Raw genomic sequence first — 16,876 nt, forward strand, 5'->3', positions numbered from 1 at the left:
CGAAGTTTCTTTTCCGGAGGTCAAAGGCAGTTTTCACCCCAGCGCCTACCCCTCAGCTGGCTTCTCCCTGCTGCCTGACGCCACGTGACAGCCCCTAACACCTGTACAGCCACCAGCTCACAGCGCCCCCATCCTCCTCGCCAGGTACCGACCAGGCCAGGCTCGGTCTTCCCCGGAGGTCACGGTCTCGGGGAGCTAGCCTGGCTTGGCCGACAGGGGAGGGGCTGAGCCTGAGCCAGAGCCGCAGCCCGAGCCCGTGCAGCCTGATTATCACATGACTCCACAGCGGTAGCGGTGGCAGCAGGAGCGGCGGGTCTGCAGGCTCGCCGGGTGGGCTCAGTTCCGCGCACGCAGGAGCGGGGCGCAGGGGGCGGGGAAGGGACCCGCCGCAGCCGCCGCCCGCCCGCCGCTCCCGGGGCTCTCGCTGGTCCTCCCTAGCCGCCCGCCCGTTCCATGTCGCCCGGTTGCGGAAGTGTCGCCGGGAGAGGTGGTGGCGGCGGCAGCAGCAGGGAGCACGGGAGGCCGGGGTTCGCCCCCCTGCAGCACTGAGCTCTGGGAGCCGCGCGCTCCAGCGGCCCGGCTGGCTCCCCGTGCGCCCCGCGCCCTCCGCAGCCTGCATGCCCCGCGCTGCGCCTCGGCCGGCCGCCGCCTCCTGCTCGCCGAGCGGCTGCCCGGCGCCGGAGTAATATGCTCACTCGGGTGAAATCTGCCGTGGCCAATTTCATGGGCGGCATCATGGCTGGCAGCTCCGGCTCCGAGCACGGCGGCAGCGGCTGCGGTGGCTCGGACCTGCCCCTGCGCTTCCCGTACGGCCGGCCGGAGTTCCTCGGGCTGTCTCAGGATGAGGTGGAGTGCAGCGCAGACCACATCGCCCGCCCCATCCTCATTCTCAAGGAGACCCGGCGGCTGCCCTGGGCCACGGGCTACGCAGAGTGAGTGCACCCCGCTTTCCTCGGGGCCCTTCCCCCGCACCGTTCCACCCCCTCCCTCTCGCAGCTTCCGAGCTCCGGGGCTGTCCACCGGCTCTGGCCTTCAGGCCTCGGCGAGAGCCTCTTTACTTCCACTGACTAGTTCCCTTCCCCCTTCTTCCCCCAAACCTCCGGGTATGGATGGGCTCTTGGGGCCGGCGCTGGGTTCTAGAGCGGATGAGAGCGGCGCAGGACCGTGGGAACGCTGAGGTTGGATTGGTCTTATAATAAGGGGTCTGTGACATTTCGGAGGGGGAAAAGTGGTCAAAACAGCTCAGCTGAAGTTGTAACGCAGTAGGAAGACCTGGCATCTGCGTCCACCCTCAAAAAAAATCTTTGTGCCCCCACGCGAAGAGTTCAGTGAGGTCGAGGCTCATAAGATGTGTGCCCCGAGGCGGTCGGCTTGGTGCGCGTGACTGTACATTCGGCCAGGTCCTTCCCTGAGCTCCTTGGGCTGTAGAGCACAGAGTGAAATGCTGCTCGACCCAGTAAATGTCACTACCATTTCCCACAGTCCTTAGGGAGGTAGAAACTTACTCCAGGCGTCGAATGAAGCATTCTAGTAATCAGCTTTTGCGATTAAACGAGCTCCGGAGTGATTTGCTATTTTAAAAAGCCGGGTGTGGAACAGGGAGAAAAGGTTTCAATGCTCTTCCCCTACTCTACGGCCACTTCTCCATTGACTATTAATAACCGTCTTGTGAATGGTGGGATAAGTAATGTTTTCCTTTACCTATTCTTTACTATTCAGCTTTGTGGGACTGGCAGACTAGGAAGCAAGAGGGAATTTAGACTAGAATCCCGAGGTTAGTGACTGTGGGTCCAGAAGGACTCTGAGCCGTGGTGTTCAGCATACCTGCCCCCTTTCCTTTAACACCCCCTGTATAATCTTGGCCGTCCCCAACCGATGCACGACTTTTCTCTCTGATTGGTTCATCCGGGAACCAATCAATTTTCCCTTTGCCTGTGCACCTCAGTGCTGACCCGGTTCTGGTGGCCTGGATCCCCCAGCAGGCGTGGTTCCCTACAAGTCGGGTTCCAGTGCAGGAAGTAGGTGGCTTGCGGGGCTCTCTGCCTCAAATCTTGACTTCTTTTTCCTGTCGCGTCATCGCTGTGATCGTGACTCCATGCGCTTGTGTACAAATGGGGATTGGTGACTGGCATGTGAAGAGAGGAGGGCGAGGGTTGGGTAGGTGGGGTATGACATAACCGCAGCAAGTGTAAAAGAGAAAGAAACAAGGAACAAAACAGCCCTGTAGCCTCCATGAGGAAGCCTGTGTGGAGAATCCTAAAGACCGGCAAGAGTGTGCTTGCTAACTCATGCCAGCGGTCCTTTGCCTGAACAAGAACTTTTAAAAGCCCATTTGAGCCCTTTGCAAGGTCAAAAGCACCTGGAGAGGTGCAGTCCCATAGTTGTATACGTGGAGGCCCTTGTGCATGCCAACCTCCCTAGCGGTGGAGGTTTGATGCCAGCGGTTTGGTGGAGCAAGGCCACCTGAGGATCTGGGAGATAGATACCCTGTGAGATTATGAGATCGGGGAAGACAGCCCTACTGACCGTGGGAACTACGTGGACACAATAAAGGGGAAACATCACAAAAGTATGAAGAAAGAAAAGAAAATTTCAGTGAAAATTAGGAACAGGAAGCTGGATGGCTCTACCCGCCCCTCCCAAGCCCCCACACCCCTCCTTAGCCTGTTTCCTCCTCTCTGAGAGGCCTGTCTTATCCTAGGCTAGACTATGGGAGATGTTCAAGTCCAAGACTGAAAAAGCCACTATAAAAGCTTCAATTTTGAAAACCAGTTACAAACTTACTACCGCATGCACACTAATTCACACAAAGATCTTGAGGGATGAGTCAGCTCCTCCCACCCTACCCCATGACCCCAGCAACTCAGTGTTGGGGATCTGTGCTTTTCCAAATGTGTTTCTATATACCTCTGAGCACATCTGTCTTCTTCCCAGACAGGCGCATACTCGGCGTACTCCGCGTTATTCTGTAGCCTTGCCACAAAGTACTGTGTCAGGGACATCATTCTAACTCCATGTGAGTAGAACTCCGTTACCCTGGCTGCTCTCACCTCTAAACAAGTTCTTACTCCGTATCCCAAGCTACCTAGGTTTCCTGATCTCCCTTTCTTAGCCTCCTGAGAAACCTCATTCTTCTAAACTTCGTTATAGTATTAATAATGTTAACATAATTAATGTTTGACATTCTTTAGTATTTTCAAGTGCATGTCAGGCCGTCTAAATATCACCACAGTCTTATCATTTCTACTTTGTAGATGAGAACACAGGTATGAATCGGTTGAGCAACTTGTCCATGTTAATATAACCTGTATCTGAACCCAGTGGGTCCAATTATAGGGCCCATGACACAAACTCCCTCTCGACATTTTCAAATTGCAATGTATCTGTCAGACCAAGGATGGGCCGCTAACAATGTCACTAACGTCTCTCTCCCCTCATGCCGACTTTTCCCAGTTACAATAATGTACCATTATTACTCAAACCTCTATCATTTTTCTCTTTAATTCATACAATTGTAAAATTTATACATAAACATGGTAAAAAATTTTTTAAAGAATGCATTCTAAGTGATAAAAATGGCTGAAACAAGAAAGGAAGAAAGAACTGGTGGTATGATCAGAAGTTGTCTGTCTGTTCCTAGAAGAGGAACTGAGAGGCACAAATCCTCCTCTCTTTGTTCTAGATGGTTCCTGGGGGGGGGGGGACTGCAGTAGGTGGGAAGATTGTTTAGATTGTGGCAGTAGAAAATGCTATTGAGCTAGTCCTTTGATTCTGCCTCTTAAAAAAGTTTGAAGTTACTCAGGAGACTAAGGTAAGAGAGTCACAAGTTACAGCTTGTCTGAGGTACAGTGAGATCAAGACCAGGCTGGGCAACTTGGTGAAACCGTGTCTCCTGCTAAAAAGTAGAAAGAAGGCTAGAGATATGTGTGCATTCATACACGTGTACATACATGTACACATACATATACACACATACATACACATGTACACGTGCACACATACATATGCATGTACATACATGTACACACATGTACATATACATATACATGTACGTGCATGTACACACACACATACAAATACACTTCAGTGGAAGAAGTGGATTCTGTGTCCCAGATTTCTGGGAAAGAAGGCCATCACCTGGCGATGGGGAGGTTGGAGAAGGCTTTTGAGCTGTAATGTTGATGGCCCATCATTTTGGATGATAAATGATCTCTTTTTGTCATTTATTAGCAATCCCTTTTCGGAAGAGACAGTCTGTGTGTGAGAATTAGAGAATCAGCTATAAGCAATCCCTTGTCTTGATGATCCTGAGACTCAAGACCTTCTTCCATTCCCGAACTGTGCTCATGGGATTTTCTGCCTCCTTGAAGAGTTTCTTGCTGTGGGGGTAAAATGTAGCCACTAGGTCAACAAGAGGCTCTCAACCTATGGGTCAATACTAGACATCCTCCATATCAGATATTTACATTATGACTCATAACAGTAGCAAAATTATAGTTATGAAATCACGGTGAAATGATTTTATGGTTCGGGTCAGCACCGCGTGAGGAACTGTATTAAAGGGTCTCGGCATTAGGGAGGCTGAGAACCGCGGCTCTCGATTAAGGGGCATTTGCCAAGTCATGAAGCTTTTCAAAGCACTGCAGTAATAGTCAATATCTTTATAAAAACATGCATTAGCAAGTTCCATTTTGAATCTTGGCTTTGAAACCACTGACTGAGCCTGTGAGGTCTACCCATAGAGTACCAGGGGAAGCCACTGTCTGACCCAGAGACGATGGGGACAGCCACTTCCCTCCAGTTCCACAAGTTCAAATACCACAAAGGTGTCCCAGTGGTGCAGGGGCCTGAGGTCAGATCATTGTTTTATTGGTTTATAGTCTTTTTTTTTTTTACATTTAAAAAAAATCTGTCTTAACTTTTCTGCTGTTCAGGGAGACTCAGATGTGCACGCGGTAATGGAGGTTTTGCTTAAGTGCCAGAGAATCAGCCAGTGTTTTGTACATTAAGCATCATTGAAGTTTTATTAATGATACATTTTTCAATAATAGTAATTGTATAATTTTGCACCTAAGTAGATGAATGTATTTTATTGCATATTTTCTAATAAAGGCACCGCTGGACATGGACTAAAAAAAATAAAATCTTAGCCGGGCGGTGATGGCGGACGCCTTTAATCCCAGCACTCGGGAGGCAGAGGCAGGCGGATCTCTGTGAGTTTGAGACCAGCCTGGTCTACAAGAGCTAGTGCCAGGACAGGCTCCAAAACCACAGAGAAACCCTGTCTCGGAAAAAAAAAAACAACAAAAAAAAAACCCAAAATCTTAAACATCACTTTGATGTGCATTAGGTAAGTTCTTTCAGTCTTACAGAGTTAGTTCCAAATTGTAAACTTTTGGACGAAACAACCTTATTAAAACCCAGAGACCAGCTCACGGGCGTTGGATTTTGATTTAGCACCTGTAGGCCACTCCATCTTTCAACGACAGCTCTCAATACCAGCTGCCAACAAATAGCATTGGTTGGCCCTGCCCTGGTAAGGACAGAGAAACTCCGTTTATCCTGAAGCTTCCAGGTTTTCGTTTGGGTTTTGTTTTTGTTTTCCTTCCCTGCTCCGGTCTCCCTGGTACACTCACCCTTCCTTCACACACCTTTCAGGGGTGTCCCTGCTGCAGAACCTCTGTTTTGCCTTTACAGCAAAGGAACCCCACGGCTTTCTTTCCGCCTCTGGTTGAGAGGGTGAAAAGAAGTAGGGGGTGGGGTGGACGTTGACCTGCCCTGTCCATAGAGTTTATTTACAGGTGAAATGGGTCTGAGGAGCTAAAGATGTTTCCTCTGCTCAATGGTGACTTTGGAAGGCTTTAATTTTCCAGGTCTGAGTTTCCACTGGCTGACTTCATTCCTAGCGGGCACGCCTGTAGGGGCCGTTTTTGTAGACAAATGCATCATGTTCCTTCCAAGACAATGCCTGCTTTTTAGAACTGGATTTAGCTCTCCTGACAGGTATATTTACCTGTGGTAGAACTCTGTTTGGGTAGACAATATCATGCATGATATGCCTACCACACCGGGGTTTTCTGGATATGATGATGGCAACTCCATCTGGTAACTTAACCCCGTAGAGCGGTATTGTTTCCTTCAAACACATATTGCTCAAGACCGTTTTCTTTGTGTTCTGTAGAAAAAATTTTTTGAGTGTCTTGAGCTTTCTAATTTGCCTAATTTAAACAGAGAATTAGCTTTTCCACTCTTGAAGTTATTCCTTCTTTTGAGAAATAAACATCGCTCATCTGTTTCTGGTACTTCCCAATGATGACATCACTGCCCTGTGCTATGTGGCAGGCACCAGTCCCATGCTAGGTCTATCATGTAAGAAGACACAGGCATCGTCCTATAGCTGCATTATAGAGTTGCCTCGCCCCCACCCCTGCCCCCACCCCTGCCCCCATCCTTTGTGGACCATCTTTGAAGTGACATCAAAGACTGCCACATTTAAAGATGTCAAGGCTGGGGGAGTTGTTTGTTGTGATTTCAGCCTCTTGTGCCTCTGAGCAATTTTGAATCTCAGTACTTAGGTCACATGAGGGAAGGAAAGTATTCTCCCCCCCCCCAAATAGTTTTGTGATTAGCTCTGTTCCCAACTGTGCTGAGACCTTTATGCACACCCGCTGTAAAGAAAATCGTCCTGTTGCAGTATAGCATTTAAATTCAACTCTGCATTGCTGGACTGATGACTTGGGAGCTAAGTGGGAGTTTGGCGGAGAGGCCTGACCTAGCAGGATTATTGCTAGAAACATATTAACTTGTCTTTCAGAGGTTGGGGATGGAAGCTTGATCAGTTAGCATGGTTGAAGAGTTCCTCCTAAACTTCTTCAGCAAGATTCTTGCTAAGACCACAGGATGGGAGTGAAGGACGTGGGAGATGAGGAGTGGTTCTCAACCTGTGGGTCACAATGCCTTGGGAAGGGTCAAACTGCCCTTTCACAGGGGTCACCTAAGACCATCAGGAAACACAGATATTCCTAACAGTAGCAAAATAACAGTTATGAAGTAGCAATGAAAATAATTTTATGGTTGGGGGTCAGCACACCATGAGGAACTGTATTAAAGGGTTGCAGCGTTAGGAAGGCTGAGAAGCCCTGAGTTGGAACCTAACTAACGTCTCATCAAGTACAGTGTGTCGCCCCTGCAGATGGGGCAAGATGAGAGAGTGGGAAAAACTGCAGTTAGGTGACCATGTTTTGATTCTGCTTCATAGCGTGGCCTCTGTGACCTCCGTTGTTACCGTATTCCATGCCGGTGGGAGAGGGAAGGCAACCTGTGTAATTAAAATAAACCTAATTACATGAACTCGTGTTAAGGGCAATAGTTGAGGAGCCTTTCCTAAGTGATCCCTCCGGTGGTTTTGCCAGCTTTCTAATTTATTCTATCACAGACACTTTGAATATAGCAAGAGGATAGCTTTTGATTTGCTTGGCCGATTTCCATATCCCCACCACCACTCTACCTTATTAGACGCATTAGCATTTTCTCAGAGCTGCAGTTGTGTATCGGGATGTCCCTGTGTGCATGCTCCTTACGGTGTATTTTCCATATGAAGTTAACTAAGTGCGTGCCGCATGGGTGCATAAGCTCATTAAAAACACGGTGGTTTTTTATGTGGCAGACTTCTCAAGACCCAGCCCAAGTTCTCACTCCCACCTCTGGTGATTTTATCTCTCTTATAGATATTTCTTTCCTTTCTATTTGTTAACTACACACATTCTTTAACTCTTATCCACACAAAAAACTTTCTAAAATATAAGTGTAAAATGTCATCAAAAGTACTGAAATAATATACAATTGACTGAAAGCTCTAAAGGATAAAGTGAGATGGTAAAGCCAATCATCGTTGTCAATACTCAAGATCGATTTAGACTTACTGTATCTTAAAAAAATAAAAGTGGGTCACTTGCGCATGCCTCTGATGGCGTCTTCTTCAAGAGCGTGGGTTGGACTCCTCTCTAGGTCAGTATCAGAGTGATGCCTGACCCTCCGGTGCAAGGCTTTGCATTAATAAATCGCTAGTGGAATCCCATCTGGGCTTTACACTTAGACTTTAAGATTCATTCTGCTCCTCTAATTATTTTCCTAAGGATAGCTTGTAGATGTGGAGAGCTTGGGTAGAAGCCAGGCACACTCATGATTATGATTCACATTATCAGACTGGCTGTACCCCTTCATACTGTAGTCAGCAGTATGTGACTGGAGCTAATTAAGCAGTGAGCCTTTGATGTTTGCCAATCATCGAAAAGACGAGAAGGCCTTCATTAAAACTTAAACTTAGCGGAACTAAATAGTCATGTATATACGGTTGTGGAGGTCGCTAGGTAGTTCCCGGCTGTTCATCCCCAAAATAATCACACAGAAACCGTCTTATTTGCAATGCTGTTTGGCCAATAGCTTAAGCGTATTTCTGGATAACTCTTATATCCTAAACTAGCTCATCTCCATTCATCTGTGTGCCACCATCTGTGTGGCTTCCTGGGTAAAGTTCCATTCTGAGCATCTGTCTCTGGCAGGGCTATATATGGCTTCTCTCTGACTCAGCCTTCTTTCTCCCAGCATTCAGTTTAGTTTTCCCCACCTGGCTCTGTTTTACCCTGCTCTACTCTAGGCTCAATGCATTTTTTTTATTAACCAATGTAATTCACAGCATACAGAAGGGAATCCCGTATCATACATATATCATCTATCATATAGTGGCCACTTGGATGATTATTCTTTCTAACCTATATAGTTTTGTTCACTCTTTGGGGATGACTTTATTTATAAGAGCATTAACCGTTAGCCTCCTACAGTGCAACATTTCTTTCATATAGTCGGTGAATTAGTTACTTTTCTAATTGATGAGACGAAAACACCTGATAGAAGCAACTTGAGGAAGCAATGATTCACTTTGGCTTACAGTTCCAGAGCACAGAGTCTCTCAGGGTGGGGAAGTGGTAGAAGCGGGAGCTTGAGGGAGCTGTCAAATTGCACATGCAATCTGGAAGCAGAGAGGTGTAAGTGTTGTGCTCAGCTAGGTTACTTCTTATTTAGTCTGGGGATTCAGTCCAGGAGGGGATGCTGCCCACATTAGGTGGATTTCCCCACCTGTATTAACCTGACCTAGATAATCTCCGATAGACATGCCCAGTGATTTCTTCCTGTGGTGACTTTAAAGCCCATCAAGTTGAGAATATTAAGCATCATGTTCAGCATCTAACTATATTTTTTTTTCCTTTACAAGTTTCATTTCTGTATGATCACATTTAAATTCTGTTATGGCTTTTGTTTAGTATCATTTCCAACTTTTGGAGTACTATAATAACCATCTTAGCTTCTTAGCTATTTAGTGTTCTTGGTTATAAGACATAGAAGTAGAGTTTCTTAGGATCAAAGAAGGAAAGAGAGACATAGAGAAGAGTGTTAGTGTCTTAGTCAGTATACTATTGCTGTGAAGAGACACCATAACCATGGCAATTCTTATAAAGGAAAACATTTAATTGTGGCTGGCTTACAGTTCAAAGGTTTAGTTCATTATTGTGGTGGCAGACATCATGGCAGTGTGCAGGCTGCTATGGTGCTGGAGAAGGAGCTGAGAATCAAACATCTTGACCCACAAGTAACAGGAAGTAGTCTGGGATAGTGGGTGGTAACTTGAGCATATATGAAACCTCAACACCTCCTAATAGTGTCTCTCCCTATAGGTCAGTCATCCAAACCACCACAGTTATCTTAGTCCAAGCATAGTGAGAATCCCCACAAGGGACTGAACCTCTGAACCCCAAAATCACCCAGAAGCAAACCAGGTATTCTTTCATTCCTTCAGTAGCCTCACGTCCACCTGTCCATGCCAGCAAGCAACTAGGACAGACTAACTGAAGCCTCCATTCCAATCTGGAGTTCGGATGCTGTAGGGCAGGGGTGAGGGGTTGGGATGTCTCGATTTGGTTCAGCTTGTATCAGATGCCTGTCCGTGACCAGGGAGTCAAGATCCCATCTCAGCATGGCTGCCAGAGCCCACCACAGGCAAAGAGTTCTTTGTAATAGTACAGGCTGGACAGACAGATAAAAATTTCTACTATAGGTAACTCATTTAGCCACAAACACTGGAGTTCCAGGTTTACTTCAGATTTATGTTGTAGTTGCAGATCAGAAAGGAAATTGGCCTCATCTTTATACATTTCCAAACCATTATCACTGAACAGCAAACCTTTAGAAGTGACCGGATTATAATACTGATGGTTGAGTTTTTAGAATTCAATCCTTTATGAAGCTGCTTGCATTTTGATCCTGGAAAATTGTGCATTTGTGTCTGAATTCCCCCGCTACCCTGCATGGCTCAGGATGCTCAGGATGCTGTTCCTGTTACGTGCTTCAGTCTGCTCTTACATTGGCCATCCTTTGTATCATTTCTGCCCATCCTAGACTAGACAGACGCAGGCCAGCTATGAAATTCATGTCGTCCTGACAATTATCCAGTTCACACTAACAAAGGCATTGCAGCCCCCTGGTAAACCTTGCTATGAGTGCGCCACTCCAGTTGCCTTTTTACTCATCCCTGTTTTCTAGGCTAATAAGAGACATAATATGTCAATGGATGTCTAATCTGGTATATAAAATTGAAGTTCAATTTATCTTCTGTAACCTCTTTTTTTTTTAAGTCTTCGAAGGTCTGTACTATTTACCTCCGTTAGATATAGGTTCAATTTGATGAACTTCTTGTAATTTTTTGGTAGTGTGCGTGCACGTTTTCTTGGTACATTTCTTGAATCAGTTCAAGTCTGAGATCTGATAGCCACCGCTTCTGTCTCACACAACATCTCCATCTAGTGAAAGCTACCAAGGAAAATGGCATGTTTAACTGTATTCTCATGCTTTCCATTTGGCTACTAGAAAGTAAGGCCAACAGATGATAGTATCGGAGGGGATAAATTTGCATGTCTGTACGCTCTTGTGTTAAACTAGATTTTTACAAGTGTGGTTGAATGCCTCATGTCAAAACTCAGAAAAGTCGCTGTAAATTCTGAGAATGGGAAACACTTCCTATAGTATAGCACTGAAGAGGCAGCAGTCGGGTGACTTGCCAGTTGGCTTTTGTCCCTGTGTGTGCAGCCTGGGTTTTATTCTTAGATGGACATCCCACCTGTGATGTCAGTCACCTTCCTGATCTCTGGAGTGAATGATTTTCCCAGGATTCATAGAGACAGCTACTGTTTCGGTTACATAGTTCTGGCCTCAGTTTCTTCTTACAAAATGGAGGGATTGGATTGGTTCCATAATTTTCATTTTGTAACCTTATTCCCAAAATACTGTGAAAACCAACACAGGATTATTTTCATTTTGCCAAGAGGACATTTAATCTTATCATCAGATATCACCAACATATTGGTTGTATTTTAAAGCCAGACGTGTAGAAGCATGTGATCTAAGACACAGGAACAGTTTTTAGATCAAGTACTTACAGTTTTATGAAAATACTGTGAAATTGCCAGCGTTTTTCTAAATTTTTTATGAAGCCATAAAAACCACAGATTAATTATCTTGGAGTGTGCCAAGGCCCTTTTCACCTCTGAACTCTGGGTCCCAGGGGACAGATTAAGAACAAAAGAGATTGTTGTCTAGACTAAGAACTGTCCCAGTGAGACTGCTGCCTGTTTCGTTGCGATATTTTCCCCAGAGCTTTATCATGAAAACCTGAAGAAGAAGAAGAAGAAGAAGAAGAAGAAGAAGAAGAAGAAGAAGAAGAAGAAGAAGAAGAAGAAGAAGAAGAAGAAGGAAGAAGAAGGAAGAAGAAGGAAGAAGAAGGAAGAAGAAGAAGAAGAAGAAGAAGAAGAAGAAGAAGAAGAAGAAGAAGAAGAAGAAGAAGAAGAAGAAGAAGAAGAAGAAGAAAGACAGAATCTTATTGTGTCACCCTGGTAGTCACACTAGAACTCAGGCTCGTCTGGAACTCACGGAGACTGGTGGAGAAGTCACAGTAGAAATCAGGCTAGTCTGGAACTCACAGAGACTGGCGGAGAAGTCACAGTAGAAACCAGGCTAGTCTGGAACTCACAGAGACTGGTGGAGAAGTCACAGTAGAAACCAGGTTAGTCTGGAACTCACAGAGACTGGCAAAGTCACAGTAGAAACTAGGCTAGTCTGTAACTCACAGAGACTGGTGGAGAAGTCACAGTAGAAATCAGGCTAGTCTGGAACTCATGGAGACTGGCAGAGAAGTCACAGTAGAAACCAGGCTAGTCTGGAACTCACAGAGACTGGTGGAGAAGTCACAGTAGAAACCAGGTTAGTCTGGAACTCACAGAGACTGGCAAAGTCACAGTAGAAACTAGGCTAGTCTGTAACTCACAGAGACTGGTGGAGAAGTCACAGTAGAAACTAGGCTAGTCTGGAACTCACAGAGACTGGTGGAGAAGTCACAGTAGAAACCAGGCTAGTCTGGAACTCACAGAGACTGGCGGAGAAGTCACAGTAGAAACCAGGCTAGTCTGGAACTCACAGAGACTGGCGGAGAAGTCACAGTAGAAACCAGGCTAGTCTGGAACTCACAGAGACTGGTGGAGAAGTCACAGTAGAAACTAGGCTAGTCTGGAACTCACAGAGACTGGTGGAGAAGTCACAGTAGAAACCAGGCTAGTCTGGAACTCATGGAGACTGGCAGAGAAGTCACAGTAGAAACCAGGCTAGTCTGGAACTCACAGAGACTGGTGGAGAAGTCACAGTAGAAACCAGGCTAGTCTGGAACTCATGGAGACTGGCAGAGAAGTCACAGTAGAAACCAGGCTAGTCTGGAACTCACAGAGATCTGCTTGCATCTGTCACCCAAGTGCTAGAACTAAAGGTATGCATGACCAGGATTGGCCTCTTATAAAATGTTTGAAACTTGCAGGGAAATTGAAGCCACTATGTGCCAGGAACCACATCCCCACCATCTAGATTCCTTGACTTGCTGTATTTGCTTTGTGATATAGTTGCCTGTGTTGTTATTCAATCCATCCTTGAAGTACTGCATATGCATCTTCTTTAGATTTCTTTACTTTATGTTAGTCTTTCCATAATAATTAAAATTTTTGAGAAAAACCACTAACAGTTGGGTCTTCCATGTCAAGGGGACACCCTACATTGGACTTCAGTGTCATTGGCACACAGAAAACTCCTCTTCCGTCCTTAAACTTTCTGTGTGTTAGCATGCATGTCATGGAGAGCTTTGTATGGGAGAGACTTGGAACGTGTCTCTTTGCTGTGTCCCTGTTTAATTGCATCATGAAATGATTTGTTTGAAATCTGAATTGCTCTTGTAGGCAGGTGCGTGTTAAGTTAAGTGCAGGTCAAGTGAGTGTTATCCATGGAGCACCCTTTAATGAAGACCCAAGATGGAGCCTGCATAGTGCTCAGGATGAATCAAGACACCTTGGCCTTGGACTTCTTAGTGCAGAAGTAGACATTGTTTGCTAGGAGGAGAGAAGTCAAGGAACCTACCTGCTCAGTGGCTGTTCTTTCTAGTGTGGACAAGCCAAGTGTTTTTTTCTGGCATGTAGATCCATAGTATGTCCTTACACTATCTCTGACTTAATCTTCTCTAAATCATTGGCTCTCAACCTTCCTAATGCTGTAACCCTAGAATACAGTGCTGTGTTTTTTAATTATTATGGAAAGAATAACAAAGTAAAGGAAAACCTAACAAAAGGACTAAGGAAAAAAATATATATATATGCAATAGTTCAAGGATGGATGGGATTCCTCATGCTGTGGTGACCCCCACCAACCATTAAGTTCTTTTTACTGCTACTGCATAACTGTAATTTTGCCACTGTTATTAATAATAATGTAAATTGTTTTGGAGATAGAGGTTTGCCAAAGGAGTCGCAACCCACGGGTTGAGAACTGTTGCTCTAAATAGCTGTACAATTTAAATACTTAGGTGTGTTTCCTCAATGTGGATTTTATGCTTTCATAATAGAATAAAGGTAATAATAATAATAATGCTCATTTATAACTCCCTGGCTGTGGGTGGTTGCTAAGGGCCTACATGAGCTCTCAGGATCAACATCTTTATCTTTAAATGGAAAAGAGTTGCAGCATCTGTCTGTCTCTCTTTCTCACCAAAATAAATAAAAGGAAGAATAAAATGGGGGCTGAAGAGAGCTCTAGCCGCCTCAACATCTCATGTTGTCTTTCTGTGCCGGCGCTGGCTACGGAATCATTGATACAGCTCTGTGTGGAGTCATTCATTAAGAAAAGAATATCCTAGGTCAACCAGTTGGCTCAGTGGATAAAGACGCTTAAGTTGGATGGCTTGACGGCCATCCGCAAGACCCACACAATGGAAGAAGAGAACAAACTCCTACATTTGTCTGGCCTGCACACATGTTCCACGGCTCACATGAGCAGATACACGGATACACAAGAATAAATAAGATATAGCTAAGCAACAGCAACAAAAGGCATCTTATTCTTGTAAACAAATTACCAGGAGAAGGAGTTTAATGTTTTTGCTTCTCAGAGGAAGCTAACAAGACCTACTCTTCAGGTGCCTTTAAATTGGATAAGGGAAGACGAGCACATCACATTTTGAATAAAATTATGTTTTCCAAGCACTTTAAAATAATTCCATTGAATGTAGCAATCTTTCTTAGTTATACTTAACTTTCTTGGTATATGTGCTTTCCTAAGCATAGCAGCAGTTTGGGACTTGCCAAATTATCATATTTTCCTTGACTTGAAAGGGGTTTTTTTTGGTAATGTAATGTCGTTGGAAATGCAATAAGCCTTGAAGCCAATCTGTCCACTGTATGCGATAAGTTAAGAAGTGGCTCGCACTACTTGGAAAAGTGCTCTGGAATTCTCAAGAGTGGGACTCAGTCATAAGTCAGATTTTAGAAAAACCTTTTGAGCTTCTGGAAAACTCTGGGGTTCCCGATTAATGGGCTTCACACTTTAAAGGGTGTGTGTTTCAGCTCAGTGATCTGGGGAGCAGCCAGGCTAGCAGCATTTGGGTATAGTGTCCCCAGCAGTGTTTGCCCACCAGTGAGTGACCTTACAGTGTAAGCTTCGCCATCAGTGACTTGCACAGACTGGGCCCTATGGAATCTTGATGGTGTGATTAATCATTGCAGGGATGCGGGCAGACCGAGAGATAGATCAATTACTTGGTGAGCTGAAATGGCCCACGTGGTTTGGACACTGTCCTTTTGGGAGATGATAAGTAGATTTTTAAGCATTAAAAAAGAGATGCCTTCCTACCATGTGACCTTTTCCATATTAAGTATAGGAAGGGGGAACTTTTCAAATAACAAATTTAAAAACCTCAAAATGTAGCAGGTTATCGAATTACTTTATTTTTCTTTTCTTTTCTTTTCTTTTTTTTTTTTTTTTGGTTTTTCGAGACATTATTTTTAAGTGGTCTGCTCTGGTATCCCAGTAGCCCTTCCGTGTCATTTAGAAACAGTGGGCATTGACAGCGTAGCACACACAGCTGGCAGAAACCAAAGCTGCACAGGGAATGTTGAGGAGGAAGTGATTTGAAGGTAGAATGACTGTGAAAAGCTCTAAGAGGATTCGAGGGATGGTCCAGCTGGGAAAGCAAGCTGGTAACAATGCCGACGGAACACGAGCTTTTTTGCCCCACATAAAAGAGAAAATAAGTACGGTCCTTGGTTGCAAATGAGTAGCCTGTGAGGATGATGAAGTCCAGAATGTATGTTTGGGGAGAAGCAACGGCGTTATCAGTCCTTGGGAGTGTGCGCCTCCGTAATGCAGAAGGTGGAGCAGAGCCAGAGGTCAATTAGATGGCTCCCAGCAGCTATCCCTGTGATTATGAAAGGGTGGAAGCCCCCCCCCCCCAAGGCCAGGCTGCCCTGTTGCTAGAACCAGGTGTCCAGAGCGAGCGTGGCTGGGAAGTCAGTGCAGCCACTAAGGAGAGAAGAGTTGGCAAGCTGGACTATGGCAGCTGCTGGCTTATTTTTATTTATTTAAAATAGTGCTCTTATGGGGAATTCACAGGCAGCCCTGGAAGCCCTGCCTCCTCTCCCCGCTCCTGCCTCAGGGCATCAGGTGAGCGCTGAAGGCGGCCACCTGACTGCTCCAGCCATTGTCTTAGACATGAAGTCTGTCTTCCCGTTTGCCTTCCTTATGAGCACCACATTGCGGCTTGTCTTTCATCCCGGGAGCCACTAGGACCTATGTATTAGCTTCCCATCCGCGAGACAAAATGCTCAAGATACATACATCAACACGGGTTCGGAAGTTTCTGTTGAAGCTGGCCTGGCTTTTGGCCTGGGTGGTATATGGTACATACATCATGGCAGAGAAGGCCTGGCCATCTCATGGTGGTCAAAGGAGGGTGGAAGGGGAGGAGGGTGTCTGGGTTGTTCCTTCAAGGGGTGCCCTAGTGGCTGAAGGGCCTTCACCTGGGCCTTGCCTCTTAAAGGCTCCGCCCCCTCCCAAGAGCGCCAAACTCCTGGGCATCAGTACGTGCTCTGGACTCCTAGAAGAGCTTGCTTCCTAATCTTTGGCCCTTATGGATTATTGTCATTGTCATTATCATCACAGTGGTTTTAAGATTCCTTGGGGGAAGATTTTCTTTGCAAGCTGTGGCACATAAGCATTGAGTTGCCGCCATTAGAAAAAGAAAAAAAAAGTACCCAGACACATCAAATCCCTTAGGTCCCATCAATGAGGACCCCCGAGGAGTGTTCTGTCTCTGCCCAAAGCAAAGTGCTTGCCGCTGTTTCAGTTAAGCCTGCGTCCTGACTGCCCACAGTGTAGGTCCCCCAGGCCCCAGTGTGCCACGGTGGCTTCACGCCTGTAGTGTTGCCTTCCCAGATCCTCGTTTTTCCAGGCTTAGATCCCA

The 16,876-nt window shown here is 45.7% G+C and overlaps 1 protein-coding gene across 1 annotated transcript in view; it reads left to right on the forward strand.

Annotated features, from left to right (window-relative positions):
• Positions 1–553: 553 nt before the first annotated feature.
• Positions 554–16,876, forward strand: part of Ppm1h (protein phosphatase, Mg2+/Mn2+ dependent 1H) — a 253,940-nt gene continuing 237,617 nt past the window's right edge. The window contains exon 1 of the mRNA XM_075954933.1: positions 554–932. Coding sequence (XP_075811048.1) covers positions 688–932 — 245 coding nt within the window. The 5' untranslated portion in view covers positions 554–687. The remainder of the gene's footprint in view (positions 933–16,876) is intronic.

The sequence above is a fragment of the Microtus pennsylvanicus genome, chromosome 20, assembly GCF_037038515.1.
Source record: "Microtus pennsylvanicus isolate mMicPen1 chromosome 20, mMicPen1.hap1, whole genome shotgun sequence".
Lineage (NCBI taxonomy): Eukaryota > Metazoa > Chordata > Mammalia > Rodentia > Cricetidae > Microtus > Microtus pennsylvanicus.